Source organism: Rhamphochromis sp. 'chilingali' (genome assembly GCF_963969265.1).
Source record: "Rhamphochromis sp. 'chilingali' genome assembly, chromosome: 8".
Classification (NCBI taxonomy): domain Eukaryota; kingdom Metazoa; phylum Chordata; class Actinopteri; order Cichliformes; family Cichlidae; genus Rhamphochromis; species Rhamphochromis sp. 'chilingali'.
Window position 1 is genome coordinate 6,244,106 of NC_137935.1, and position 27,566 is coordinate 6,271,671.

Here is a 27,566-nt window from a genome sequence, read left to right on the forward strand (position 1 = left end):
ATTTTTGGTTATCTTCTTGATGATGATGCTGATGATGTTCTATGTTCCAGATTATTCTGGTTAGGTTTAGTTCTTCCCGTGTAAGGTCCGTGTTTCTTAGTCTGCGTCCTTGTGTATTGTTTCCTGTTTTATTTTGAAGGATTGTATCTTATGTCAGTGCGTCCAGCTTCGCTCCCCCTGTCTCGTTAGCCCTGATCTCTCCCAGCTGTGTCTCCCTCCTATCTTCCATTCCCTGATTACTTTCCTGTGTATATTAGCCCTGTGTTTGCCCTTGCTTAGCGTCGCACCCTCAGATTTATTCCTGTGTGTTCCAGTTTGCGGTTTCATGGTTTGGTTCGTTTTGTTTGGTGCCAGCAATAAAGCTGTGGTCTTCAGTTACATTTTCGTCTCAGAGTTCTGCATTTGGATCCACATCTCCACCTGCCCGCACACACAGCCCTGACAGTAATGTTTTCTATTAGAAAGGCTAAATGCAAACTATATATTATACAGTTTTCACCAGCAATGGGGAAACACCTGTGTGAAGTTATGAGACTTTGAGCTTTGTTTGCATAAGATTTTCAATAGTGAATGAACACTTCTTCATGTACAATGTACAGCACATAGTTGACATTGCACATATAATCCACCTTCACAACTGTAGACTTGAAGTCATTTCCTGAAAGCACTATCAGCTCACAGCACCCATTTATTTCATGTTGTTACAATGTTTCTGCGAGAAAATGCTATCACCGTTTAAATGTTTCTTACATAGTAAACATCAAAGTGATTTATTGTAAAATCAGTCATTTCATTTTTGCTGATCTTTATAACACCACAGGTATTTTGTACAACATCCATGTTTCCATGTTCAAACCTTATACTGGATTGTCTGTGGTGCAGTTAAAACCAGGTGGCCTGCAGTTTTTAATGCAGTTCAATTATCTATCTGAGAAAGGCCCCAGCAGAGCCGTGGACGGGCTCCGACTCCGCTGAACACAGCAGACAAGAATAAACAGTTCAAACTTAAGACAAACATGTCAGGTATACACAGTCTTCTAACTGAGTGGCCTCTTAAGACACAGCAGTCAAGACATACAATAAACTTATTGGATAATTGAAAATGTTTCAACAACTTTTTGCATTTTTCAGGAGCTGACATGACTGAATTTTGTGACAGGGGGTGCTGCAGCACTCCTACTTCCCACAGAGATGTGATTGATTAATTTTCAGTACATGCATTTATGACCGAATGCACAACCCTTGATAACCCAGGAAATTAAACACATGAGTTTCAACTTCTATTCAAGCTTCATTCCAACAACAGAAGCATTTGCCGTAGAGTTTTCTCACAAAAACATGAAATGAACGGGTGTCGTGAGCTGATAGTACTACTACTTAGTGGCTGCTGTTAAGGAATAATTGCTATAATCTCAATACATGTTCTTAATTGTAAATTAAGCTAGGCATTGTGTGCAAAACCTTTCCCCAGCTAGCTAAAAATGGTACCTTTCTTTTTACAACTTCCATAGTTAAAACCACAAATGTTTCTTTCCTGTTTTTTGTTGTTGTTGTTGTTGTTGTTGTTTTTTACAGTGACAGCTAGACTATCACGCCACATTACCCTGCATTAGTGTAATAAACAGTTTATCTCTCTTTATCTTTTAGGTTTAAATATTTTTCTTCAGATGTTTTGGCAGGAGTAGGTATACTTAATATAACACTTAATATATCAGAATCAGAATACTTTATTCATCCCGAGGGATATATACCTCACAGGGTAAGTACACAATTTAATATAGTACAGTATTAATTAATATAGTTTAAGTAATATTTACTTGAAATTAACAAAAACTAAATAAAACCAGAATCAAGCAACCCCTTGATGACAACACGTGTGATAGCCTCCAGCCCCCTTTCGCTATTGGAAAGGCAGTTAAGGCAATGGATGTATTCATAGTTTCTAACATTCATTCTGGGGGTTTGCTAGTGATCCCAATCTCTCCTCCGAGGCTGGTAGGATACAAATTACTGAAGGTTAAGAAACAGAGAGAGAGATACAGAGCGAGAGAGAGAGGGAGAGAGAAAGGTGGGATTTGCTGGCAGTCATCAGAGGGAGGTCGTGTGTGCGCTGATTGGATATAAACACTGGCATAATATGATTTCTGCTTCAAGGAACAGTTCCCGCTGACTGATTTAGACCTGTTCAACATTCGTCTCTTTGACGGAGAAACGTGATTTTCCCAGAGGTGAGGTATGTTTCGACTTTTCAATTGTGTTTACACAAGACAACTTGTGCCTTGCGTTTTATTCTTTTTTTTGGGAGGGGGGCAGGAGGGACTGCGTCATATTTCTTTGTTTAATAGGTAGCTCCTAATAATTATCAATCCTTAATTATAATCGTCATGGCAATGTCAAATGACAAAATTATTTCAGAGTGTTGTGTGAGTGTTTCCATAACCAACAGCCTTATGTTGGCTTATGTCCACAGATCCTGTGTTGATTTGTTTTCTCAAAATTTCTCCTTCTAAAGTTGATTCTAATCAGTCTAATGGTTGTAGAAACCGATAAGCACACTGAGTTCCTGACCTCTGACCTCCATGGAGTGGAGTTGGAGTAATATCAAAAAAGACAATAATAGTTCATTAAATTCTCCAATGATCTCTCAGCCTTAGAGTCATATAAAATAACAAATGAATGCAGACAAGTTCACCAATTAAGAATTAACAGTATTTTTAGATAGTGATAGTTTAAAATCTTTTTGCCACAGTAATGGCATAAAATATTATTAAGACTATTGTTTCAGTTCACAGTAACAGCATAGGGACCTTGGCTGGATATTCCTCAGGTCCTCTTGAAAGAATTCGTAGAGTTCCTTCAAATCAGTTGGTTTCCTGCAGAATCCAGGATCATCAGTTTTATTGGATGTGTCACCTCTTTCCTGTAAAGGTCTGGAAAAAACCCAAACTGTCACCCTCAGATGAGTCCAAATTGGTTAGGATGTTCAGGAACAACTCAAAACTCCTGGAACACCAGCATGACAGACAAAGATTGAGCGATTTCCTAAAAATGACAAGAGGTATTTTTATAGGAGTAGGGGTGAGCTCTTCAAACCAAAGAACACTGCATCAGCTATCAAGCACGATGTTGGTACAATCCAAAAAGTGGTTGAATAATAAAGAAGGAGAACTACCCCCAAATTCTTCAGCTTCACCTCAAATCAGCAGCCAGAAAGTCAAAACTTTGACACAACTGAATATTCCAATGGGACAATGATCCCAAACACACATCAAAACTCGTGTTGGAATGGATAAAGTGGTTTAACATTAAATTTTTGCACCAGTCTTCCCAAAGCTCCAACCTCAACAATATTTAAAATTTGTTGACTGTACTTAAAGGCTGCTAGAGGTTAGGAAATCATTCAATTTAGATGAACTCTGCAAAGAAGAGTGGTCAAATATTTAGACAGAATTATGTCAGAAGCGTCTTGAAGGCAAACAAAACCATATGGTTTGGATGCAACTTTGTAAGGGATGTTTAACCAAATATTATTAGTGGGTGTATTGATACTTTTGTCTATGTGGATTGGAGAAAATCTAAAATAAATAAACTTAAGCAACCAATTCTTGTTTTTTAAGTCATTAGAAATGTATGGTGTACAATCGTTCCAAAAGGAACAGTTCAAAGAAATTATTAAAAGCCTAAAATGACCATGATATGCATGATGAGTGTATATGAGCTTTTGAACACAACTGTATGTGTTTCATCATGTGTGCAGTGAGAGAGAGAGAGCAAGCAAAAGCCTGCTAGTCCTGTTACATAAACTAAAACCTGTTGGGTGCAGCATCATGCGGGCTCATGTGTAGTTGTGTGGGTATTTCTGATGCTTTGGGGATCTTAATGTGTTTACAGAGTCACTTTATGGAGGCTCATCTCACTAATGAAGAAGAACAGCAAATTCCCACAGCTGAAATTACATGATGACAAGTTATTGTCATAGTTAAATAAATGAAAACACAACTATGCATTTGTGCCACAGCAAGGCAGAGCTCCACTAATATGTCTGTCAGTGGGGTTGACCACCACAGTTTTTTCTATTTTGCTGTAAAATTGTCCACAGCTGGTTACGGTGTAAGAGCATGGAGTAAATGGAAATCACTTTCATTTTTAGTTCTTGTTAGTCTTTGCATGCTGCTTCCACTTTTTAGATTTTTGGATGCAGATCAAATAGAAATTCGTTTAAAATCGTTCATGGGGTCAAAATGTTTTCTCTGTATTTACAGGTAGAGAATAGAATATGTTACACCACATCCTGATTTAATCTTTGTTTACTCACTAATGACCTCTGAGTGACCTTCTGTAGCTTTGTGATGACCTATGCATGGCCAGCCTGGTGCACCTCTGAATGATGAAGGCTTCTTACATATTCATCATCCTCTTTCTACTCGACAGGACTGTGGTAAAGTATTTTATTGTGCCAGCAATGACCAAACGATACCTGATACTTGAAAAAAAAGCTCTGTAGCTGTAGAACTGCAGCTGTACAACATCCAGTGAAATGCCAGTTTATTAGGCACTCTTTGCAAAAAGCCCTAGTGGGGATTACCAGAATGAATATAGATTGTGAACAGATAGTAAGCATTGGTCTAAGAGTATCCATAATAATGTTAAAAGTCTATAAAAGAAAAGCATGTGTAACACACGATACTTTACCACTACTGAATGTAGAGAAAGTTAGGATCTTAGGCTTATGGCCTCTAGGAATCGACTAAGGAGCGAATGACACACAGCTAAAAGAACAGTCAACATTTATTCAAAACAAAACCAAAAACAGTCATTCAACAGTTCACAACAGTTCCAATTGTCCATATTTGTCAGTCTGTGTATTCAGTTTTAGAGTTCAGAGTTCAGTGTTCAGAGTTCTTTTCAGTCTTTTCAGTTCAGGTGTGTGAGTGTGTGTGTATAGTGTTAATGTTAGTAGTACTACCCGGGTAGTGTATTGTTCTGAGATCTCATAAGCTTATCTGTCAAGAAGTAACGCAGTTGTCACTTCTAAGTAGGCTGGAAATCTTTCCTGCATCGCAGCTGGGGATCCGGAATCCTGGCTCGCAACTTTAGACTCCAACAAAAAAACCAACCTGCACAGGGCAGTGAACATATTTTACATGAATATCATATAACAACTTAATCAACACTAGTGACCAAATGTCTCTCACTCTTTGTATAAAACGACTTAATGCAATCAATAATAAAATTAATCAAAGAACCTTAAAACAATTTCCACATCATACAAATTTAACTCAAATCTCATATTTTGTGAACAGCAGTCACATCAATCCAATGAATTGAGAGAATGTACATTACTGATGCACGAGGAAAGTGCAAAACGTGGTCGCAGTACTATTTAGCCATAGACTGCTCATATTTATCATCTCATTACAATAAATAAAACTTACCTACTAGCTTCCAAAGAAATATTTCCGATTGGCTTAAAACATTCACAAGTGAAGAAATAAAAAGATAATACAGCACTTAAAAGGAACACATGAAATTTACATTATACTGAGCTAACGATTAGCTTGCTATGCTAGCGCAGTTAGTCAACTCACCGGAAATGAACAAAAAACACAAAAACAGAGGTACATCAGCATCAACAAAAAGTGTCCGCGTTTCCCAACAAGCGGAAAAGTAAAATCCAATTTGTGTCTTCACACACAATCCTTGTTCAAGAAAAAGGTTAAGGAAAAACTCTGTGAGTAGCTCCGACCAGCATACGTAGCCTTAGCGCTATTCTCCTTCTCTATAGTTCTCAACTCAAGTTCACAAGCACTAAACAATCTCATAGTGCCACCTACTGACATTCTTGGGGAACAGCAGTTCATTTTCATGAGGCAGATTTTAGGTGGGTTACATCCCTCCCCCCCTAAATGGGCATGCATCCCTGCATGACAGCAGTCACTTTAAATGGTTTTTACTCTACCAACACATGGGGAAGGGTTTGAGTCAAGGGCATGTGAAAAAACCTGATCAAGACTGTTTAAAAGAGAATGCATCACTAATGTTAAGGGATTTCCCAAGGTGTTGTAGGTTAGTCTGCTAGGTTCAGTCCTGTTCCTAGTTGACCGCCTGATTTCTCTTGTTTCTGGAGGTTTTTCATCTTTAGCAACTTCTGCCTCCAATCCATATCTATCACTCCCCTCTTTTCCATCCGACAACCCGGTTGTTTCAGTTTGGTACTGCTCCTGAGTTACGTCAATAACCTTTTCCAAAGGTTCAACATCATTTTCTGTAGCTGGATCTATATCAGCACATGAATCATGAACAGATGAATATTCCTCATTAACAATAACACCTGTTTCTTTCATTGGAGGGTCATTTCCAATGTCATTTCCACTAGAACCTTGAAGTGAACCATCGCCCTCATCCAGCTCCACGGGTGCAGAATGAAACTCCTTTACTGCAGGGTTTAGATCAGACTCGTCCCGGTCCACACTTTGTTCTGACACAGACTCAGTTGCTTTGGGGATTTCACTGACAGTAATGAAAGCCGGGTAATTGACTTCTTCGTAAACTACTGGAAAGTCATAATCCACAATGTCATTATCACCCAGATAATGATAGTCTCCTTCAACTTCAGAAAATGGATTCTCTTTGGAGGTGTCGCCTTTGGGTGTCTCTTTCTCTTGGCTTCCATGACTGGGTTCGATTGGCGCTGAGCATGACAGAAACCCACACGGTAACAGTAAGTCTCTATGCAGTGTCCTCTCAGGCCCATCTGACTTGAGTGGAGCAACAACATATACAGGAGAGTCATTGAGCTGTTTTACAACTTTGTAGACCGTCTGACTCCATCTGTCAGCTAGTTTGTGTTTCCCTCGTATTCCAACATTCTTGACAAGAACACGATCTCCAACCTCCAAGGTGGATTCTCTCACTTTTAGATCATATCTTGACTTATTGCGTAGGGCAGCTTTCTCGCTATGTTCCACAGCAAGTTTGTAACTTTCCTGTAGGCTTTCCCTGAGCTTCTTCACATATTCACTGTGAGTTACACTGTCCTGCCTACTCACATTAAGTCCAAAAGCCACATCAATTGGAAGATTTGGCTGTCTCCCAAACATGAGCTGATAGGGTGAATACCCAGTTGTGTCATTTTTTGTGCAATTGTAGGCGTGAGCCAATGGCTGCACATGATCACGCCATTTTAGTTTGTCGTCTTCTTGGAGTGTTCCAAGCATCCCTAGCAGTGTACGGTTAAACCGTTCTACTGGATTACCACGGGGATGATAGGGGGTTGTTCTTGATTTTTTTATGCCTAACATTTGGCATAAGTTTTTGATGACTGCAGATTCAAAATTACGGCCCTGATCACTATGCAACCGCTCTGGTATGCCATAGTGAATGATGAATTTGTCCCACAGGGCCTTGGCAACGGTCTTTTCCTTCTGGTCTGGAGTTGGCACTGCAACAGCAAACTTCGTAAAGTGATCCGTTATCACCAGAATATTCTTTGTTCCTCGGCTATCAGGTTCTAGAGACAAATAGTCCATGCACACCAACTCAAGTGGTCGACTGGTTTTAATATTTACCAGTGGGGCAGATTTCTCAGCTCTAGCCTTGCGGCGGATGCACCTTTCACATGTTCTGATTTTCATTTCAACATCTAGGAACATTCGGGGCCAAAAGAAACGTGTTCTCACAAGGTCAACAGTTCTTTCCAATCCCATGTGACCTACTGCATCATGAAGACTTTCAAGAGCTACTTCCCTGTACTCCTTCGGAAGCACTAGTTGAAAAAGAGTCTGGCCCTGGCTCACTCGTTTCCGGTACAAGACATTATCTATTAGGGACAACTGATCCTGTACTCTTAACATGAGTTGGACTTCCCTTTCCTCCTTTTGCCTAAGACGATAGGAAAGGCGTTTTCCTGTATGGACAAGGTCTATGACTCTGCTTATTATAGGGTCACGCCTTTGTTCTGCAGCCCAATCTTGTTGGGAGAGTTGAGGAAGAGTGCTAGTACCAGTCAGAATGTCGGCTTGAACAAACTCGTCAGGTATCGCACTTGCATCCACTGCCAAACACTCCACTGCAGCAGGTAAGTAGTAGCAGTAGTGGTAAGTAGTGTCAGGAGATATGTGTACTTGGTGCTTCTCGCATACAGCTTTTAGAGCATCCTTTGGAAATGTTGCACTATTTCCCTCTTCCGTAAACTTTGCAATGAATTGCTTTACTCTCTCATCCTCAGCAGTTGTACTGTCATCAGTTTCAACAGAAACATGCGGCCGTCTCGATAATCCATCCGCATCCTGATTTCTTTTTCCGGCTCTGTACTGTATGTTGAAATTGAAATTCGACAAAGCAGCAAGCCATCGATGTCCAGTTGCATCAAGTTTAGCAGATGTTAACACGTAGGTCAGTGGGTTATTGTCAGTCATGACAGTGAAGTCAGCTCCATACAAATAATCAGCAAACTTGTCAGTAACTGCCCACTTCAACGCAAGAAATTCAAGTTTGTGAGTGGGGTACCTTCTTTCACAGTTAGACAGCCCTCTGCTAGCATAGGCAATGACTCTTAACCGACCATCTTCTTCCTGGTATAGGGCTGCACCAAGTCCATGTGAACTGGCATCGGTGTGTAAAACATAGGCTTTTCTGGGGTCAGCAAACCCAAGCACTGGTGCAGATGTCAACTTCTCAATGAGGGTCGTGAAAGCTTCCTCACATGAGGGAGTCCATTTCTCATTAAAAGGACTGTTCAAGTCGCCGTTTGACGGTGATTTGTGGTGTTTCAGCTTCCTGGCAGGGACATAACCAGCTGTCAAATCATTCAATGGCCTAGCAATTTTAGAATAGTCTTTGACAAACCTGCGATAATAGCCAGTGAAGCCTAAAAATGACTTCAGTTCTGACAGGTTTGTGGGTCTGGGCCATGTGGTGAGGGCAGATATTTTATCAGGATCAGTCTTCACTCCCTGTTCTGAGACAATGTGTCCTAAATACCTCACTGACTTTTGGAAAAAGTGACATTTCTCAGGTGAAAGTTTGAGACCAAATTCTTTTAGTCTGTTCAGAACTCGCAGGAGCCTTTCTTCATGTTCCTCCAAAGTATTGGAGAACACTATAAGATCATCAAGAAAGACCAGTACTTCCTTGAGGTTCATGGAGCCCATGCATTTCTCCATAACTCTTTGAAAAGTGCTTGGAGCATTAGTGACTCCTTGGGGCATCCTGTTGAATTCCCAAAACCCCATGGGTGTGACAAAAGCCGTCTTGTGTTTATCCTCTTCTTCCACCTCTACCTGGTAATATCCAGACTTTAAATCCATAACAGAAAACCATTTGGATCCTGACAGAGCTGTAAATGCCTCTTCTATATTGGGCAAGGCATAAGCGTCTTTGATCGTCTGGTTGTTCAACTTTCTGTAATCCACACAAAGGCGGATCTGCCCATTTTTCTTTTTCACAACTACAATTGGTGAAGCAAATGGACTCTCGGACTCTCTAATAATGTTGCTGTTGCACAGCTGCTCCAAATGAAGGCGGACAGCTTCATAATCAGAGGGATGAATGGGCCTTGGCCTTTGTTTAAAAGGCGTTGGATCAGAGAGCCGAATCTTATGTCTCACCACTGTGGTGTGACCATAATCAAGTTCACCCCTAGCAAAAACATCAGACACGGAATTCAGCTTCTCGGCGATCCTGTCTTTCCACTCGTTTGACAGGGGTGAGTCACCAAAATCGAACTGGATTTTGTCACTTGGTTGTACTTCGTGGGTGGTGTAACACTGAGCATGTTTCTGCTCTGAACTTCCAGTTCGATTCATACATTCAGACCTCGCAGGAGAAACTGAAAGTGGGACAGATATCGCTGCCAAAGGACGGTGAGCTGGCAGAATGATATCATGCGTTGTCTCATTTTTTAGGAGAATGGGAACTTTGAAGGATGTCTGTCGTGGCTTTGACATTACATAGCTGGAAAATATCAAGCCACCTGGTAGGCTGGACCGGCTGTGGGGTTCGACTAGAAGAGTGGATCCAGGGCCTGCACAGACATTTCTGACACGACCATTTAAGGCTATTTTCTGACCAGCTGGAATTACTAAGTTGGTTTTACATTGTGACTTGACTGTCCCCACAAAACTATCAGTTTTTGTTTTACTTCTGTAGATAGCATGCAAATGTCTAATGAGAGGGGCGTAAGCACAATGCTCAGGAATGGTCATTTGCTCATTGAAGTCCTCATACAAGACGTCAAGGGCATTTGTACCAATGAGGACTGGAATTTCCGAATTTGCTCTGTGATCTGGGACAATTAAAGCTAGAATAGTTACAACTTTGTCCTTCCCCGTGAAACTCTGTGGGAAAGTGATGTCAACTTCAATGTACCCAAGATAAGGGACAATTTGGCCTGCAGCACCTTCAACCTCTAACAGATCATTTAATGGCAAAAGAGGATGAGAAGGTAAGTGGGTCAACTGAAATGATTTTGAAATTGTGGTAACCTGAGACCCTGAATCAATGAGGCAACCATGTGATAGTTCCCCAATCTTAACCTCTGCAAGAGATCTTGATCCAACTAATCTATTTGGAAGGTGATTCGGAATGGATTCAGCATGTTGTTGTTTACTTTGACATCTCTGTTCTGACTTGGGACTATTGTGAATGTTCTTGGTTCCCGTATGTCCCCTTACCGGAACCTGCTCCAGTTTAAAGCTTGACCCTGCTGCTGGGCTTTCCATTCTTCCTGTCTGGCTTTTAGTTCTTTGTACTTTTGATCAACCACAGCCTTGTTTATAGCATTTTCACAGTTCCTGGCTATGTGGCCGTCTTCACCGCACCTAAAACAGAACCAAGCCTTGGGCTCAGCTCTCACTTGGGTTCGTGGTGGAATTTGGTGTACCAGAGTTTCAATTACAGGTACGGGTGGCTCTTGTGTTGTTTCCATTGCTTTAACTTGTCGCTTTCTTTGCTTTTTAGATGGTTTTGTCATCAGTTGCAATTGCAGTTCTGCAACCTGCTTCTTTAGACTCTCAGTTTCAGAGATATAGGCCTGCAATACACTTGCACTTGGGTCAGTGTGATGTGGGAAGTCAGGGACAGAATGCATGTGTGCAATTGGTTTTATCTTGGTAGGCCCAAAATGACGTTGCATCCGGTCCAGCTTAGAAGCCCTTCTGTCCTCTTCAGTCCTCAGCTCTAGCAGAAGCTCTGCAAACTCAGGCGTGGTCTCTTTCTTTAGTTCCAGTTGCAGGACCAAGTTATGGTCCCAGCAACCCCGTTTGAACTGCTTTAGCAAATGTCGACTTGCATCTGCTGGAATCACACCATTCCTGCTTACAGCAGTGTTAAGGAGAGCTTGCAGCCTCTGTAGGTAATCAGAAGCTTTCTCACCTGGATTTTGATTTGTGTTCAGGAACCTTGCAAATATCTCCTCACCATCCTCCACAAGACCATATGCAGAATCTAACAGCCTGACATATTCTCGTGGATGTGCTGAATAACCAAGTTGCTTCACAACATCTGATGCTGGGGGAAGAAGACTCTCTAGTATTTTCCTCCGCTGAATGTCAACTGGAGTGCCATCATTGAACATTAGTTCAACATGTAAACACCACGTTTCAAAATCCACTTCTCCGGGGGTTTTTGGCACACGGCCTGAGAATGAGCGTAACCATTTGGATTGGCCATGTGTAGCGACAGAGTCATTTCTGATTACATGTTCCACTACTATACGCTGTATCTCTGGTGGGTTTGTTACTTCATCTGTCACCACTGGAAGTCTGGTTGGAGTAGTCTTTGGTTTAACAACTCTACAAGTCTGAGATTTAGTTGAATGGGTGACTGGCTGGGATGTAAGGGGCCGTCTGTGGTTGTACTTTAACTTTTCTGTCTTTATCAAGGGTGTAGTACTGTGGTCAGAATAACTGTCAACACTTTCATCACTTGAGTCAGCCAAAACAGGGTCTGGAGTTTGATGGAGTGCTGGTATTTCAATGCGACTAGCCTGCCATTTTACATTCTTGTTGGTCACATTTTCAATCTCAAGGGGAAAATCTGACTCGTTATCCCCCATTGTAATCTCTGACTCAAACTCAGCAATAACAGTTTCCCCACAATCTGGTTGTGCATTTGGGACCCTCAGAATCCTTGTTACCACCCCATACTTCTCTAAGGAAGCAATAATATCAGCATCAGAATCGAAACTAGTAACTCCAGTAATACTGATGGACCGTTTAAAATCCACCCCGTAATTCTGTACCAAATCCATCTCTTTTCAATGTTGTCTTAGTTGAAAGCTTATCACAATAAATCACAATCTCAAAATTAACTATGCTATTGCAGAATGCTATAATTTCAATATTAGCTGTGTCTTAATCGCTCCTGGCTGGCTCGCCACGAAAAGGTACTATGTAACACACGATACTTTACCACTACTGAATGTAGAGAAAGTTAGGATCTTAGGCTTATGGCCTCTAGGAATCGACTAAGGAGCGAATGACACACAGCTAAAAGAACAGTCAACATTTATTCAAAACAAAACCAAAAACAGTCATTCAACAGTTCACAACAGTTCCAATTGTCCATATTTGTCAGTCTGTGTATTCAGTTTTAGAGTTCAGAGTTCAGTGTTCAGAGTTCTTTTCAGTCTTTTCAGTTCAGGTGTGTGAGTGTGTGTGTATAGTGTTAATGTTAGTAGTACTACCCGGGTAGTGTATTGTTCTGAGATCTCATAAGCTTATCTGTCAAGAAGTAACGCAGTTGTCACTTCTAAGTAGGCTGGAAATCTTTCCTGCATCGCAGCTGGGGATCCGGAATCCTGGCTCGCAACTTTAGACTCCAACAAAAAAACCAACCTGCACAGGGCAGTGAACATATTTTACATGAATATCATATAACAACTTAATCAACACTAGTGACCAAATGTCTCTCACTCTTTGTATAAAACGACTTAATGCAATCAATAATAAAATTAATCAAAGAACCTTAAAACAATTTCCACATCATACAAATTTAACTCAAATCTCATATTTTGTGAACAGCAGTCACATCAATCCAATGAATTGAGAGAATGTACATTACTGATGCACGAGGAAAGTGCAAAACGTGGTCGCAGTACTATTTAGCCATAGACTGCTCATATTTATCATCTCATTACAATAAATAAAACTTACCTACTAGCTTCCAAAGAAATATTTCCGATTGGCTTAAAACATTCACAAGTGAAGAAATAAAAAGATAATACAGCACTTAAAAGGAACACATGAAATTTACATTATACTGAGCTAACGATTAGCTTGCTATGCTAGCGCAGTTAGTCAACTCACCGGAAATGAACAAAAAACACAAAAACAGAGGTACATCAGCATCAACAAAAAGTGTCCGCGTTTCCCAACAAGCGGAAAAGTAAAATCCAATTTGTGTCTTCACACACAATCCTTGTTCAAGAAAAAGGTTAAGGAAAAACTCTGTGAGTAGCTCCGACCAGCATACGTAGCCTTAGCGCTATTCTCCTTCTCTATAGTTCTCAACTCAAGTTCACAAGCACTAAACAATCTCATAGTGCCACCTACTGACATTCTTGGGGAACAGCAGTTCATTTTCATGAGGCAGATTTTAGGTGGGTTACACATGCAAAGGAAAAAAGTATATAGATGATTTTAAATCTCAGTCATTTGTAAGCCACAGAACTTGTGTCCTTTATCGTCATGTAATTTAAATGCAAGTGTTGACTAATGTAAAGCTAAAATATTGTCATATGTTCACTTTTGTATTTTAATATACCAATTTGAAACCAAAAGGACATTTCTGTTAGTCCTCATTTTCACATTCCACATTCAAAGAGGTGTTTGTGGGTTTAGACCTGGTTTAAGGGTTAAAATTGGTATTAGGCTTAAGTGGTTGGGTCTGACTGAGGGTACAGGTTGGGTTTAGTATTTAGTGGCTATAAATGATCATTTCAGGTCATTTGTGTGTATGTGTGTGTGTGTAGAGTATATCAGCGAGGACTGTTGAAGATATGGTGGCAGAATGGATCCGCTACAGAAATGAGTGTCTGGTCAGGATGAGCGCAGAACCCGGACCAGACGGTAATCCACACATATGCTCAATAATCATATTAATGCTAAAACATACATTAATTAGATTTAACGCTTAAATATAATCCATTAATTTAAGCGTTAAATCATTTAATTTAGAATAAATGTGCAAACATGGTGAAAGTTTTATAGAACATTCATCCATCTCACCGACTGATTATAAAACACAATTCATTCATTCTTATTCTGTCTCCAGAATTGGTATGCAGTCGTATGTTTGACGAATATGCTTGTTGGTCAGATGGACAACCCAACTCTACAGTCAAGGTGCCCTGCCCCTGGTACCTACCTTGGTACAACCAAGGTAGGTACCAGGTTGCAAACACACATATATAGATACATTTAGGTAAAGGTTTTTTTTGTTTTTTTTTTACAATTACACATTTTCCTGCATTTTTTCCCAGCACACCACAACAATGAGTTTTAAATGAAACAACTCAGATGTGACTATGTGACTTGCAAACCTTTAGCTTTTAGCGATTCAATTCAAATAGCTTAATAAAAAACTTTATTAACTGTTTTGGAATTACAGCCATTCAGAAGCTCAAAAAATAATTGGACTGACAAACACTTTCATGGCCATGTGAGAGCTGTTCCCTTGTTATGTTGGGATAATTTAAGCCGATAAAAGATTGTTGATTTTAAGTGTTGAACTTGTATTTGATAACTGTTCATTACAATTCTCAATATGAGGTCCAAAGAGATGAAGGTGACAGACATGGTGGCCATCATTATGACAAAATAAAAAATAAAAAACCCAAAATAAACCTATAAGAAAGACGGCAAAACTTTAAGTGTGCCAAAAGAAGGAACACAGTATAGAACTCAACAACATTAAAAGGTCAGAAAGACCACAGAGCATAACTAAGATGGATGAATGCAGATTAGGTACCATTGTAAAAGTCTACAATTAAGAGCCACCTTCTGATACAAACTGATACACATGAAAGAGCCGGCACAGTTTTGGAAAACCATTGATATTTGGAGAGATTAAACCAAGATTAATTTGTACCAGAATGATGGGAAAACAGAAACAGTTCAAAGCATACTGCATCATCTGTCAAATATGGAGGCCATAACGTTATGGCATGGGCATGTATGGCTGCCACTAGAACCGGGTCACTGGTGGTTACTGATAACTGCTGATTACTGATAAAATGGTGGTGACTGCTCTTAGAAGAAGCAGGGATAATTCTGAAGTGTACAGGGCTATTCTATTTGCTCACAGTCATTGCTATTCAGACAATTTCTGCAAAACTGATGGGGCCGTACTTCACAGTGCAAATGGTTAGTGATCTAAAATATGCTTTAAAAGCAACCCAAGAGCTTCTCAAAACAAAGAAATGGGATATTCTTCAAGTCAGTCGCCTCAACTAAACCCACCAGAGCAAAGCAGCTTTTCCGTTATTCAGTAAAAAACTGAATGCAAAAAGACCTAAAACAGGCAGCAACTGAAGATGGCTGCAGTAAAAATCTGGCAGAGCATTTCAAGAAACAAAATCCACTATTTGGGCATGTCCATGGGTTCTAGACTTCGGTGACTTAAATGACTACAACTGATACTTATTCAAATATTCAAAACAATACTTCTATCCAATGTCCAAATAAGTGACTGTATTTTAAACCCATGTTAAATATTTGATTTTAAAATCTGCTGTAGTGATGTACAGATAATAAATGATTAAAAAAAATATCGCTATCCAAAAACACATGGACATAGCAACAGGCTATATACACACAGATAAAAGCATTGTTTTAATCACAGGCATGTGTTTTAGCCTCTTTTCTGTTTTCCTGTAGTGCGTAGTGGCTTTGTGTTGCGTGAGTGTGGCCCTGATGGCAAATGGGCCACCAGAAACTCCAGTCAAACCTGGAGGGATCATTCTCAGTGCCAACCTGAGGACAGCCAACAGGAGGAGGTATGCCAGGAGCATATGGGAAAATTGGTCAGAAAATAATTAATCAGAAAACTGTCACCAAAGTAGAATTGATTTAAAATTAATTTAAAAAGTGTGAAACTGCAAAATCAGTAGAATCAATGCTTTATTTTTCCATTTGAAAGTGCACAACTATTCTGAATAACAGATTTTAAAACAATTAGGGTTTAGTAAAAGGAAGTTACGTAGGTTCATATTTAGTGGCCTCACAGTAATAACCCACCCTTGTCTTTTTGTTTTCTTCTGTGTAGGAGAAGCAAATTATTATTTATGCCTGCTTTCGGGTCATGTACACAGTGGGCTACTCTCTCAGTCTGGTCAGTCTCTGTGTGGCTCTGATTATTCTTCTCTTTTTCAGGTAGGTAATCTGTCTCATACTCTAACATTTCTCCAAGTAGCATTTAAGCAGACTTTCTTCTCAAAACCAACTTTTCTTAACTAGAGCTGTGAAGCTCTTGCAAGTGCAAATACCATAACAACAATAATCCATGAAACATGGGGAAATTACATGAGCCTTAGCACTGCAGCTATAAGCTCTGTTGTTACAAAAAATTTGAAACGAAAAGTGAAATCAATCTCACTCTCTATGAGCCACATGTTTAGCAGGCTGACTTTGTTTTGTGATTATTATGTTTTTAACATTATTTAACCTTTGTGAAACTTGCAGTAAGCTCCACTGTACCAGAAACTACATCCACAGCAACTTGTTTGCGTCGTTCATTCTGCGAGCTCTCTCCATCCTGACTAAAGATGCTCTACTGGGTAAAACCTACCTGGAGTTCGCAGACAACAGGGAAATCTTTGAAGTGAACAGTAACCAGGTTATAAGCATAAAAACTTGTATTATTTCAGTGATACTAATATATGTGTCATTTCACAGATGACATAGTTGAATATATTTCACACCCCTTCCTTGGACCGCTTCATCATTCATGCGAGATAACATATAGTAATACTAAGTGATAATTAGTTATTAATTTGACTTTATAAATTGTTACATTATAAAATAAAAGTGTTCATTACTCGGGCAGTTTTTTTAATTTCCTCATATAGACTTAAGTATAGCCAGGGACTCTGAAGATTCATAACTGTTAGAAGTGACGGATATTTCTTAATTCTACTTTTTTGTATCTCCTCCTAAAAACACACTTAAATATTAGGCATTGTCCAGCTGCCTTGTGGCTCAAGTGCTGATGCATTACTGTGTGGGAGCCAACTACTACTGGCTTCTCGTGGAAGGCCTGTATCTGCACAACTTGCTGGCGCTGATGGCTTTCTCTGAAAACTGCTTTTTTGGTGGATATCTGTTGATAGGCTGGGGTAAGCCAAGGACACCAGACAAAAGTAGCTACATACAACACAAAGGAAATGAAGTAGTTAAAGGCTTGGCTCACATTATGGCAAAATTGGTTAGGTCAATCTCACAATCCTGAATTTTCTCTGCTTACCTGAACTGTCGTTGTTTCAGGCACCCCAGTGTTATTTGTCTTTCCCTGGATTCTTGTACGTTACATGTATGAAGACACAAGGTGAACTTTTAGTCTGACTTTTTTAATAATTATTTTGCTGACTTTGTGCTGCCTTGTACTTATTTGTATTCTTTTCTCGTCTCTTCTTTAATCTCTTAACTACACTCTACATCATAGCTTTAGTATATGTATGCAGTAGTTTTAACACCATTTTGTTCTGTAGTAAGTCTCCATGCTTTTACCGTGATAAAAAAAAGTGTTGATGTAATGGTAATATATACATAATGCATATGTTATTACAATGCATGAAGTCAGAATGGAGCACTTCAGTAAATAAAAACTGCTTATCATCTTCATGCAATGTCTGTGTTTTTCAGGTGTTGGGAAATAAATGAAAACATGGCTTACTGGTGTATAATCCGTATCCCTATTCTCCTGGCCATAATGGTAATAGACACAAATATAAAGGTTATAAAGTAAATTTGTCAGTATGAACAATCATGTGTGAGTTATGTGACCATAAACAGCCCTGTGACCTACAGGGGGCGGGGCACTCTGTACATCATAGTCACCTACATATCACCTCCAGCTTTCAAATTAAAACTAAAATGACTAAAATAATAATTACAAAATAAATATACTAATGAGTCTGTTTCTCTTATTTTATCTTTTCAGGTTAACTTCTTCATCTTTATTCGCATCATTCTGATCCTTATATCTAAACTGAAAGCCCATCAGATGAGATATACTGACTATAAATTCAGGTATGTAGATAACAACAAAGTAATGAACACTGACAATGACAAAAGATACGGTTTTTCTCGATCGCCGCAATTCTCACAGCAGAAAAAGTCATTCTGGCATTTTTCATAACATGTTGTCACATGCACCTGTGACACAGACTGACAGTATGTATTTCTATGTGTTCCAAGTAAACCTGTGAGAGTGTGTAAACTTCTGACAGTATAAATATTTGAACAAAACTTGAAGTAACTTGACTGGAAATACTAATACAGTATCCAGAGAAGTGAGAGCTCCAGAGAGAGAGTGTGCTGATGAGTTTTTTAGATTCAAGTTAGAAGTGCCTCAACACAGTAACAAATATCTTTAGTAGTGAAGTATGTGTAGTAACCATAGCATTGTGTGTAAAAACGCCTGGAATGTCTAATGTGGGTGAGGGAAAGCGTTACTGATTTGAGAACTGCATTATGTATAGTGAGAATTTTTTATTAGCACTAAGATGAGTGAAGGTGCTTTCATCTCCTTGTTGTCTTGACATAATTATCTAATGTTTGACCTAATTTGCTCACCTATCTTTAATTTAGTTTAATTTTAGGTTTTTTTCCTTTCGTTTTTGCTTAGCAACTACAAAAATCAGGTGAAAATAAAACATGAATTAACTAATTGATAGACTTTTTTGTAAGAATCTTGTGTGTAAGTGTAAAGATCAAAACTCACACATATACAGACAGTAATTAAGAGAAGACAAGTGAGGGAACTCTGTTACATCGCTTGACATAACCTTTGCCTACAAAAGCATATCACTGCTTCAGTGAGTTTAATGACAGTTCAACAAGTAAACACCAGGGAACATTTGATTCTCATGTTTCTCTCCAGACTGGCCAAATCCACATTGACCCTGATCCCTCTGCTGGGGATCCATGAAGTTGTGTTTGCGGCGTTGACGAATGTGCAAACAGATGGAGTCTTTCACAATATCAACCTCTTCTTCCAGCTCTTCTTGAACTCTTTTCAGGTATAATCAAGAATCTGCACCTAGATAATATTTACCATCATAATAATTTGCAGATAAAAGTAGCAAAACACTACTAAATGACCTCTAATACAAACTCTTTACAGGGTTTACTTGTAGCCGTCCTGTACTGTTTTGTCAACAAGGAGGTATGTAGCATGTGATGTGGTGGACAAAACAAACTTCTCATAATATTAATCATTACATTTTTGAATGAAGCCTCAGTTTAAGGTTAGAGCGGGGCTTGTTTAAGGTCAGCGTACAGGTTATAGTTAGCTGAATTGAATGGACAGCCGAGAAATTCATGTAAGTCAATGTAATGCCCATCTGGAGTGAAAAGGGACTAGGTGACACTAGAAAAGGTGCAGGCCCTCTTGGTCTTGATGTCGTTCATATGTTCTACAGTTTAAGAATCAAGACATGCGTCTCTTGTAAATGTTTTTCATGTTCAGCAGAGGATGTGTTACTCATTTTTTGCAGATTTTAGCTTTTGCATTTGAGATATTTCCCTTACTTGCAAACACTCTTTGCAGTGTTTAGCCTCTTCATTTTCTTAGTCGTTAACCCAGTCTCTAAGTCAAGTTTCCAAATTCAGTTCTCGTTATTATCCTATTTCAAGCTTCTTTTCCTCCCCTTTCTTACAGGTGCAAGCAGAAATAAAGGCTACATGGCAGAGGCTGAAGCTGTGGTTGACTTACCTAGATGAACTGAGAAATAGTGACAGTAACACACTGCAGGTGGGTGTCAATACAGTGTACATAGGAAGCCACCTCATTTAGCTAATCAGCATCATATTTAATCGTTATTTCCCCTCTTCTCACCGCCATCTTGCTTTAGTTGGTTGTGCTTTTTGTGGCTTTTATTGTTGCTCTTAGGTTTGTTTAAATAGGATCATGCATGTCACTTGCCTCTGCAGTGAGTGGAGTCAGGGGTCGCCTTAGGGAAATAAGGTCTCTCCTACTGTCACTGAAAGCTTTCTATATTGCCACTGCCTCAATTTAAAGTTTGCCAGCCCTCAGATAAAGGATAAATTTTGACCTGGGTCCAGTGGCAACCAGTGCCAATAACATGCTGTAAATGTAATAATAATAATAATAATAATGTAAAAAAAAAACTTATTTTACAGTGGTTTTTGCTGTGTTATTTATATAATTTGTGCATTAAAGAGAAACTGAAAACTTGCATAAAGGCTAATAAAACAGGCAGAGCAAAAGACATATGATTTATATAGGAATTTCTGTTTTGTAAGAGAAGGTAGCTAGTTATCCTTTGATTAGGGGCTTGCCTGTACCTTCACACTGTGCTGGTAAGTTTCTAGAAATTTTAATAAAACTGATGTTTCTTCAAATGTGATTATCAGCTAATATTTGAAAATAATACATGCTGTAATATAAATATTAGCCTAGTCCTTTCCCAAGGCCACACATTTTGATTATGTGCCCATTTGTAAGCTATTAATCAGCACGATGCTTGTTCACTGACTCAGTGAAATAAAATTAATTAAAATGGTTTCTTCCTTTTTGTGCTTATAGTTGTGTTTACATTTTTATGCAGACTCCTGTCAGCATGCCTCCATCTTCCCAGTGTCACCATCTGTCTCTTTACAAGCTACCTGACGGCTGCCCAGAGGTCAGCCACCTCTCTCCTATGCCCCACACCTCTCTTTCACCAGCTCCTCACCCTCAGGTTCCCACTACTGACTGCTACGCCTACCACCAAGACAAGATGGGAGACAAATAGGTGAAAACTTCCTGGCATGTCGCTGCTCATACTAAGGATAGAGGAGAGGATGATGAGAAATTACATGAAATGTATTGCTAAAAAATTCAAAATGGTCTTAATATTTCTTAAATAATTTGAAACTTTAAGTAATTAGCATGTCCAATCAAGACACTCTTTGACTAAGGTCAAGATTTCACAGCACAAATGGCTTTCACAATCAGAGGGTTATATTATGTTATCCTCTGTAGGTGGATCTGTATTTAGGCATCAGGCATTTTTTTGACTGCTCTGTATTTCTTCAAGGCAACAGAGTGAATCTCAAGTATGACTCCCTTCTCTGAGCACTTGATTAAACATAAAATAAAACAGTGACATTGTCACTTTGTGGACAATTAAAGGGTCATATCCTGCAGCATAAAAAAGCAGTTCTCATTTTATTCACACAGAGGAAATAACTATTTTATTTCTTTTGCTATTCAAGCAGATGTGAATTTTTTTCAATTAACAATATTATCTATCTTACTGTGCACGGTTGGATCTTAACTCTCCATGCAGCCATCCAAGGTACTTTTGCAAGTTATTATAATAGCTCATTCAATTCCCCACAGAACATATTTAGACATTCATTTCCACTTTTATAATGCAACTGATAAATGAGAGCAATTAAGCAAAAAATGAATACTCAGAACAAGACTAATTGCATAAAAATATTACACTGGTAATGAAGGTAAAACTTGTTTGCAGTCATTTATTTAAAAAAGCAATGTGATGTGTTGGTCTTATTTGAACCACTTTGACTGTGTTAAATCCCTCTTTCAAAAAATAATCTGTCACTGTAAATGTGTGTAAAACTAACTTAAAATTGTAACAATCCAGATGAACAATCCAGTAAGGTTTTACTGGCACTGCCACCATCTAGTGACAGAAACAGAAAACACACTGTAAAAGGGAGAATTTCACACTCCTATGAAATCATGCAGGTTTAATGAACTGCTTATTTTGCTGGCAGTTCTACTGTTGAGTAATGTCTCAACTCTACATCATATACATAATTTGCTACAGGTTTTATTGAACAAAGTTATAGCATAGATTCTCTATTAGCATTATGTTCATTTCCATAGGGGAAAAAACAAAACAAAAACTACTTATGTTCTCTTTTTAAATACTAGTAAAGCAAATGTGGGAAAAAATGTTAGCTCCCCTTCCAAAAAAGGGGAGTAGGTGAGGTAATGTACATTTAAATTGTCGTTGTCTAAAAGTCAGATTTTGAAAGGTTAGTTAAATGTGACATTTGGCCTAAATATATACTTTTTGTTTTAGTCCAACTACTGCTGTGTTTTATGATATAAGATGTAACAGTGTTCGTGACTTTTCTTATCGATTTACTTTTAATAATATAGTGTTACTAGATATACTGTTTATATTCAAATGTCACAAACATACAGTGATTGTAACTGAAATAACATGAATAATAAAAAGACTAGTTGTAGAGTCTTGAGTGATGTGCTTATTGGACCAAGGAAGCGCGTGCTTTGACAGAGGAGTGAAAGGACGACCATTTTCAAAAAGAAGTGATGGTTAACGACACCAGCTGTCAGCCACTTACAATGCAATCTTCAGAACCCTACCAAGGGGATTAAAACCCCACTATAATTTTGACTTCTGAGACTCACATGACGAGGAAATGTCACCCAAAGGGTGGCTCCTCTGACATAATGACCCACGCCTTGTGTCACACTTTGCCTCATGTGACAACACATGTGAGCTCAGAGTGGGTCAACAACAGTCAGGACCACCACCAAGGGGAAAACAAACTAGTTAAATACCTGGGGCTCTCTATCAGTTCTTTTAGACAAAGACACTTGAAATGAAGTGGGATTTGGGGCATCCTTCAATAAAGTGTAGCGACTTTAATCTCTGGGACAAAGGTAGGAGGAGACAAGCAGGCACATATTTACACATAAATATATAAGAAATGCCTTTTAGATCAAATCACTACATGGTGTTCTCGGTGTAATGGAAAATGAGAGTGAACTTCCAAGAACCAAAACTGCAATTCAGAAAACAGGGTGTGTTCTGTGTTGACTCATTTGTTTTGTTTCAGCCTGCCTTTCAGTGCCGTCAGTGATAATTATATCCAACTCCTTCTCATGAGATGCACTTCAGTGGTTGAATAATCTGGGGTTTTTTTTAATAAATATATGGATTCATAAAAACTACACAAACAGGAACCCAAACTGAAGTTACTTTAATTATATGTACATTACCACAAACCACACTGTCCCACTATTTATCCGTATTTGTTGAAAGTTCACAGCAGATGGACTAACCCACAGTCACATTTCATATATTTTTTTCTGGATTAGAGACAAAACTGAAAAGAACAAAATTTTGTAGCGTTTTGTTTTCAACAGCTTAAGCTCCATTATTCTTTCATTTATTTATTTATTTGGCACAGACGCAGAGATGGGATATCCGCAGTCAGTCAGGCCTCACAGCTTTGCCTCTGTATCTATCAGTGGTGTATACAAGTAAGCAGCATCGTCCTCCTCATAGATGATGGTGACCGTCTCACCAGCATCAGACACTGCTCCGTTGGTCTGCATGTACGCCTGAGAAACAAAGAGACAAAAAATTATTTCAGTTAAATGAAAACTTAAATGACTTCAAGTGATATATTGGAAGACAGCTACAGCTGCCAGTCTGAACTTCATTCCAATAAATACCCTCTCCAGTAACTGCAGTCGCTCTTCATTCAGCAGATTGCTTTGTCTCAGCTGGCTGACCGTGTTCTCCAGTCCAACGAGTTTTTCCAGGTGTCTTCGGTGCCGCTGCTGCAGCACTTTGACCTTTTTCTGTAGCTCACACACAATTCCCTCCAGCTGCTCCTTACTCAAACTGTTCTTGTGGTAGCTGATGATGTAATAAAAATAGAGAGTCTAAAAACCATAATACTGCAAAGGGATATAAGAAAGACTCTTTCATTGAATGAAAAAAAAGAAATTTAAATTAAGCATCAGAACTCACCAGTGCTCCTCGAGCTGGTAATCTTGCTCTGTATCGTCGTCCTCCGACTTGCCTTCATCTCCCTCTCCTCCTTCAGAATCCAGTCTTTCCAAAGTGAGGACCAGGGATGTGGGGGGAGGTGCTGCGTGTTTGGACACTATAGGCAGAGTGGATGTGATGGGTGTGGAGCTCAGAGCCGATGATAGTACCGTTTCTGGTGAAAAGGTAAACTGGGTAAAGGTGTCTTTGGGTAAAACATTCGGTATCGTCTCGAAGTAGGCAATGACTTGAGTTTCATGGTTGCCGTCGTCGCCATCTGAGAACAACTCTGTGGTATGCGTCACATCTTCAACTCCACTTAAAGCCACAGCCTCATCTGTGCACTCAAGGGTGGAGTCATTCACTACCAGCCTGTGTCCCCGAGTTAAAATGGCCGCAGTTATTTCATTCATAAGCTCATCTTGCCCTTCCCCAGCAGGACATTCAGACATAAGTACAACCTCTGTCTTCTCCCCACTGTTACTTAGATGATCTATTGTGTGTAAAACAGTTAAAGGGAAGTTTACCCCCGTTTCTAATCTGTCTACTGTTGCCAGTGAGTCTAGTTCTGGCTCAAAAGAGCAGTCAGATTCTCCAACATCACTCAGTTGCACCAAGCTGGTTTCTTCTTGTTGCGATGGATCGACAGCAATCTGATACAGGTGCACAGTGTGCACTTTGTTTTGCATGTCTGCTGTGTCAAAAACCATGGTCTTGTCATCTGATACCGATACGCTTGGATTACAGATAGTTCGAAGACGCTTTGTTTTCTTCTCGCCATCGTCTGTGGCTTTCCGTTTCTAAAAAGATAAATCAAAAAGCATAAAACAAGGTTTTATCTTAACTCTCCATGTTAAGATAGAAGCTATAAAATAATGTATTTGTTATTGTATATTCTGGTAAGCAACAAAAACTTCTGTATTAGCATTCTGTATGATTCTGGTTAGTTTTGTTCAAGAAAAAACAAATGCTGTGTGACTCTAGCATAGAATCTCCACAATTACAATAACACTATTACTACTTAAAATACTGCAAGAGTTGCTCTCGAGCCTTATGAACTAAGGTAAACTGCTTAAACTAAAATCCAGGTAGGAGAATGAAACTTTCCTGTGTTTTAAAACAAGACCTCAGCATTCAGTAAAATAATTGGCGCTACTTTGCAACACTAAAAATCAAGTTTAGTTTCTTTTTGCTTTACCTCAGCCTCCTGAAACACAGTGGGCACAGCGTCTCTCTCAAGGTAACGGATCCCCCATCGCACTTTGAAGCATGAAGGTGCAAAATGTTCGTGGCAAATATACTGGTGCCGAGAGGGAGCCCAGTTCTCACGTCCCATGTTTCTCAGCCACTGCTGCAGCCTGACTGGGTCCTGAAGAGGGAACCTAGAAAACAATGAAAATTACACACGTAAAACACTGATCACGCTTCCTTCAAGTGAAATTGTTCATATTAATGTGCAACTAGAAAATAGCTTCCTAAAACTCAGTTTACATTGTGTGTGTGTCAGTGATTGGACAGTGCAAATCAGTGCATCTGATATGATCTGATCAGGTAACTGACTGACTCTGTGGACTCATCACATTTTGGCTTGCTCTGACCAACTACATCTTGCAGCAGCTTGCAGCTAGTGTAACTGTGTTCATATTTACTTTTGTTCTGAACCTGTGAACCTGTTGTAAAGTTGTGAAATCTGTGAAGTTGTTGCATGTTCTTTTAGACATTAACTGATACTGAAATTACACAGCCAAAAACAACAACAACAACAACAAAAAAAATAATAAATCCCCAAAACAGCCAAGGTGTTAGGCAATATTCTTGAGGTACTCTTATTATTGCTGAAAAGTTTATTTTATTCGTAGGATGTTTCATCTTTTGAATCTTTACTTGCATGCTATAGCGACTTACACAATCTAGCGGTGGGCAGATTGATACTTTAACAGACATGCCAGCACATGTTGCCCCTCCCCCCTCCTGCTGCCATGTTTTGTTATTGTAAAGTCACGTGACCCAGACTGAGTAGACACGTGTAGGCTGTAGTGAGTGAGGCAGAGGAGCATCCTGTGGAGGTATTTTATGGCTGTAACTAAATATACTGCAAATATCCGTGTAGGAATTAATAAAGACCCAGACGAACATCATCATGGTGTGGTAAAAGTGATGTTTCAGTATCTTTGTGTCAGATATTTTTCAAAGTTTTCTTGGTCATCACAGATGTTACCAGAAGACTGATTACCATGGCAATGATATATATGAAATACTTTATTGGAACTTAACAAATGAAGTATGAACTAACTACGATAATAATGTAGTAATACCGTTTGTGTCAACTGTCAAGGCATTATTCACATATACAGCACAGTAGAAACCAACACAAAGTGCTTTCCAAGCAGGCACATTCAAACTCTCCAGAATAAAATAAAATAAAATGTTTCAAAACAGGTGAAGCATTTTGAGATGTGTGTTTTTAGTCTAAAGGGCTTCTTTTCTTTTAGTCTGGACTTCTTCTCATCCGAGAAGCTTCTTCGGTTCTGAACTGAAGCAACTCAAAGAAGTCCGGACTTTTTTCTTTCCAAGCTCCTTTAGACTACGATGACCTGGATGACTGAGAACCTTCACAGACGTGTGTTTTAACTTAACTACTTAATTAATTAAAAATATAAGGTGTAAAAAAATAAAATAAAATTAGCTGTCAAAGTATTCAGATTAAGCATATTGATCCACTGCTGTCCTCTACATAAGCTGCCTTTATAAGTTAAAAGTATCGTTGATACTGGCTGCAATATCGTACAATGGTTCTGCAGCTCTAGGAGTGCATCAGCTTAAAGATAAGGATGACACATCACTATTTCTGCCTGCTCTTCTGCACAACTTGTCAATATAACTTACTCACCAGAATACCTTAGAGCTACAAATCAGACAGCGTTGATATAAACAAAAATGTCTTGATTAAAAGTTTGCTTTAATCGAGACTTCACCGTGTTGACGGCCTGGCTTAAATCAAGTCAAGTGCTGTGTTGATTAAATGAAGGCTTCTTCAAAATCAGAAGTAGAAGACACAAACTTATCAAACGTATAAAAAGCGTCTCCTGTGCGGAGATTTTCTAACCTCGGTTGTTATTTTCCGTCAGTAAAAACGAGATTGTGACACTAACCCGTCGAACAGGAAAAAGTTGGAAGTTGGATTGCGCCTCTACCTGTCTCATCTGAGCATCGCGTTTAGCTGGCCTGCTAACACCGTTTTAAAACACCTGCTCACCTGTAGAAGCTTTTCCTGTTGCTGTCGCTCGCGGAGTCATTCTTGCAGTTTGGGACCGAACAATATTTTGGCATCTCGGAGCGCTACGGTAACTTCTGCTGCTGTCTTCGTGTCCCGCTGAGTTCATAACAAGGTGAAACAGGTCTGTGAAACTCGTGCTGTGTTGTAAACTCGTGGCGCCTTAGGTGACGAAGGAGGATCAGCTGTTGGGAGTCTGCGACGTCAAACGAGCGCGACCGCCACGCCCACAGGAAGCAGGCAGCTTTGCTTGAGGAGTCGCGGATGAGTTGGCAAACTGTTTGACTT

The 27,566-nt window shown here is 39.3% G+C and overlaps 2 protein-coding genes across 6 annotated transcripts; one reads left to right on the top strand and one right to left on the bottom strand.

Moving 5' to 3' along the window:
- The first annotated feature begins 1,776 nt into the window (after window positions 1-1,776).
- On the top strand, window positions 1,777-22,450 carry gipr (gastric inhibitory polypeptide receptor). 5 transcript variants are annotated; one of them, XM_080888911.1, is made up of 15 exons: window positions 1,780-2,233; window positions 4,343-4,438; window positions 13,973-14,069; window positions 14,275-14,382; window positions 15,879-15,997; window positions 16,267-16,373; window positions 16,683-16,836; window positions 17,176-17,335; window positions 17,484-17,544; window positions 17,862-17,931; window positions 18,160-18,248; window positions 19,102-19,240; window positions 19,345-19,386; window positions 19,882-19,974; window positions 20,792-22,450. In XM_080888911.1, exons 2-15 carry the CDS (start codon window positions 4,385-4,387, stop codon window positions 20,975-20,977), a joined length of 1,479 nt encoding a protein of 492 aa, XP_080745037.1. In that variant the 5' UTR covers window positions 1,780-2,233; window positions 4,343-4,384; the 3' UTR covers window positions 20,978-22,450. The 5 variants fall into 5 exon arrangements, with proteins under 5 accessions (XP_080745039.1, XP_080745040.1, XP_080745037.1 ...); XM_080888910.1 differs by having other exon boundaries at window positions 1,780-2,228; XM_080888912.1 differs by having other exon boundaries at window positions 1,780-2,227; window positions 4,320-4,438.
- Window positions 22,451-23,191: 741 nt separating this feature from the next.
- On the bottom strand, window positions 23,192-27,461 carry LOC308400456 (THAP domain-containing protein 5-like). Its single transcript, XM_080888158.1, has 5 exons — window positions 27,261-27,461; window positions 25,203-25,386; window positions 23,987-24,804; window positions 23,686-23,872; window positions 23,192-23,571 (listed from the first exon to the last, which is right to left on the bottom strand). The coding sequence occupies exons 1-5, from the start codon at window positions 27,332-27,334 to the stop codon at window positions 23,452-23,454; spliced, it is 1,383 nt and encodes a 460-aa protein (XP_080744284.1). The 5' UTR covers window positions 27,335-27,461; the 3' UTR covers window positions 23,192-23,451.
- Window positions 27,462-27,566: the final 105 nt, after the last annotated feature.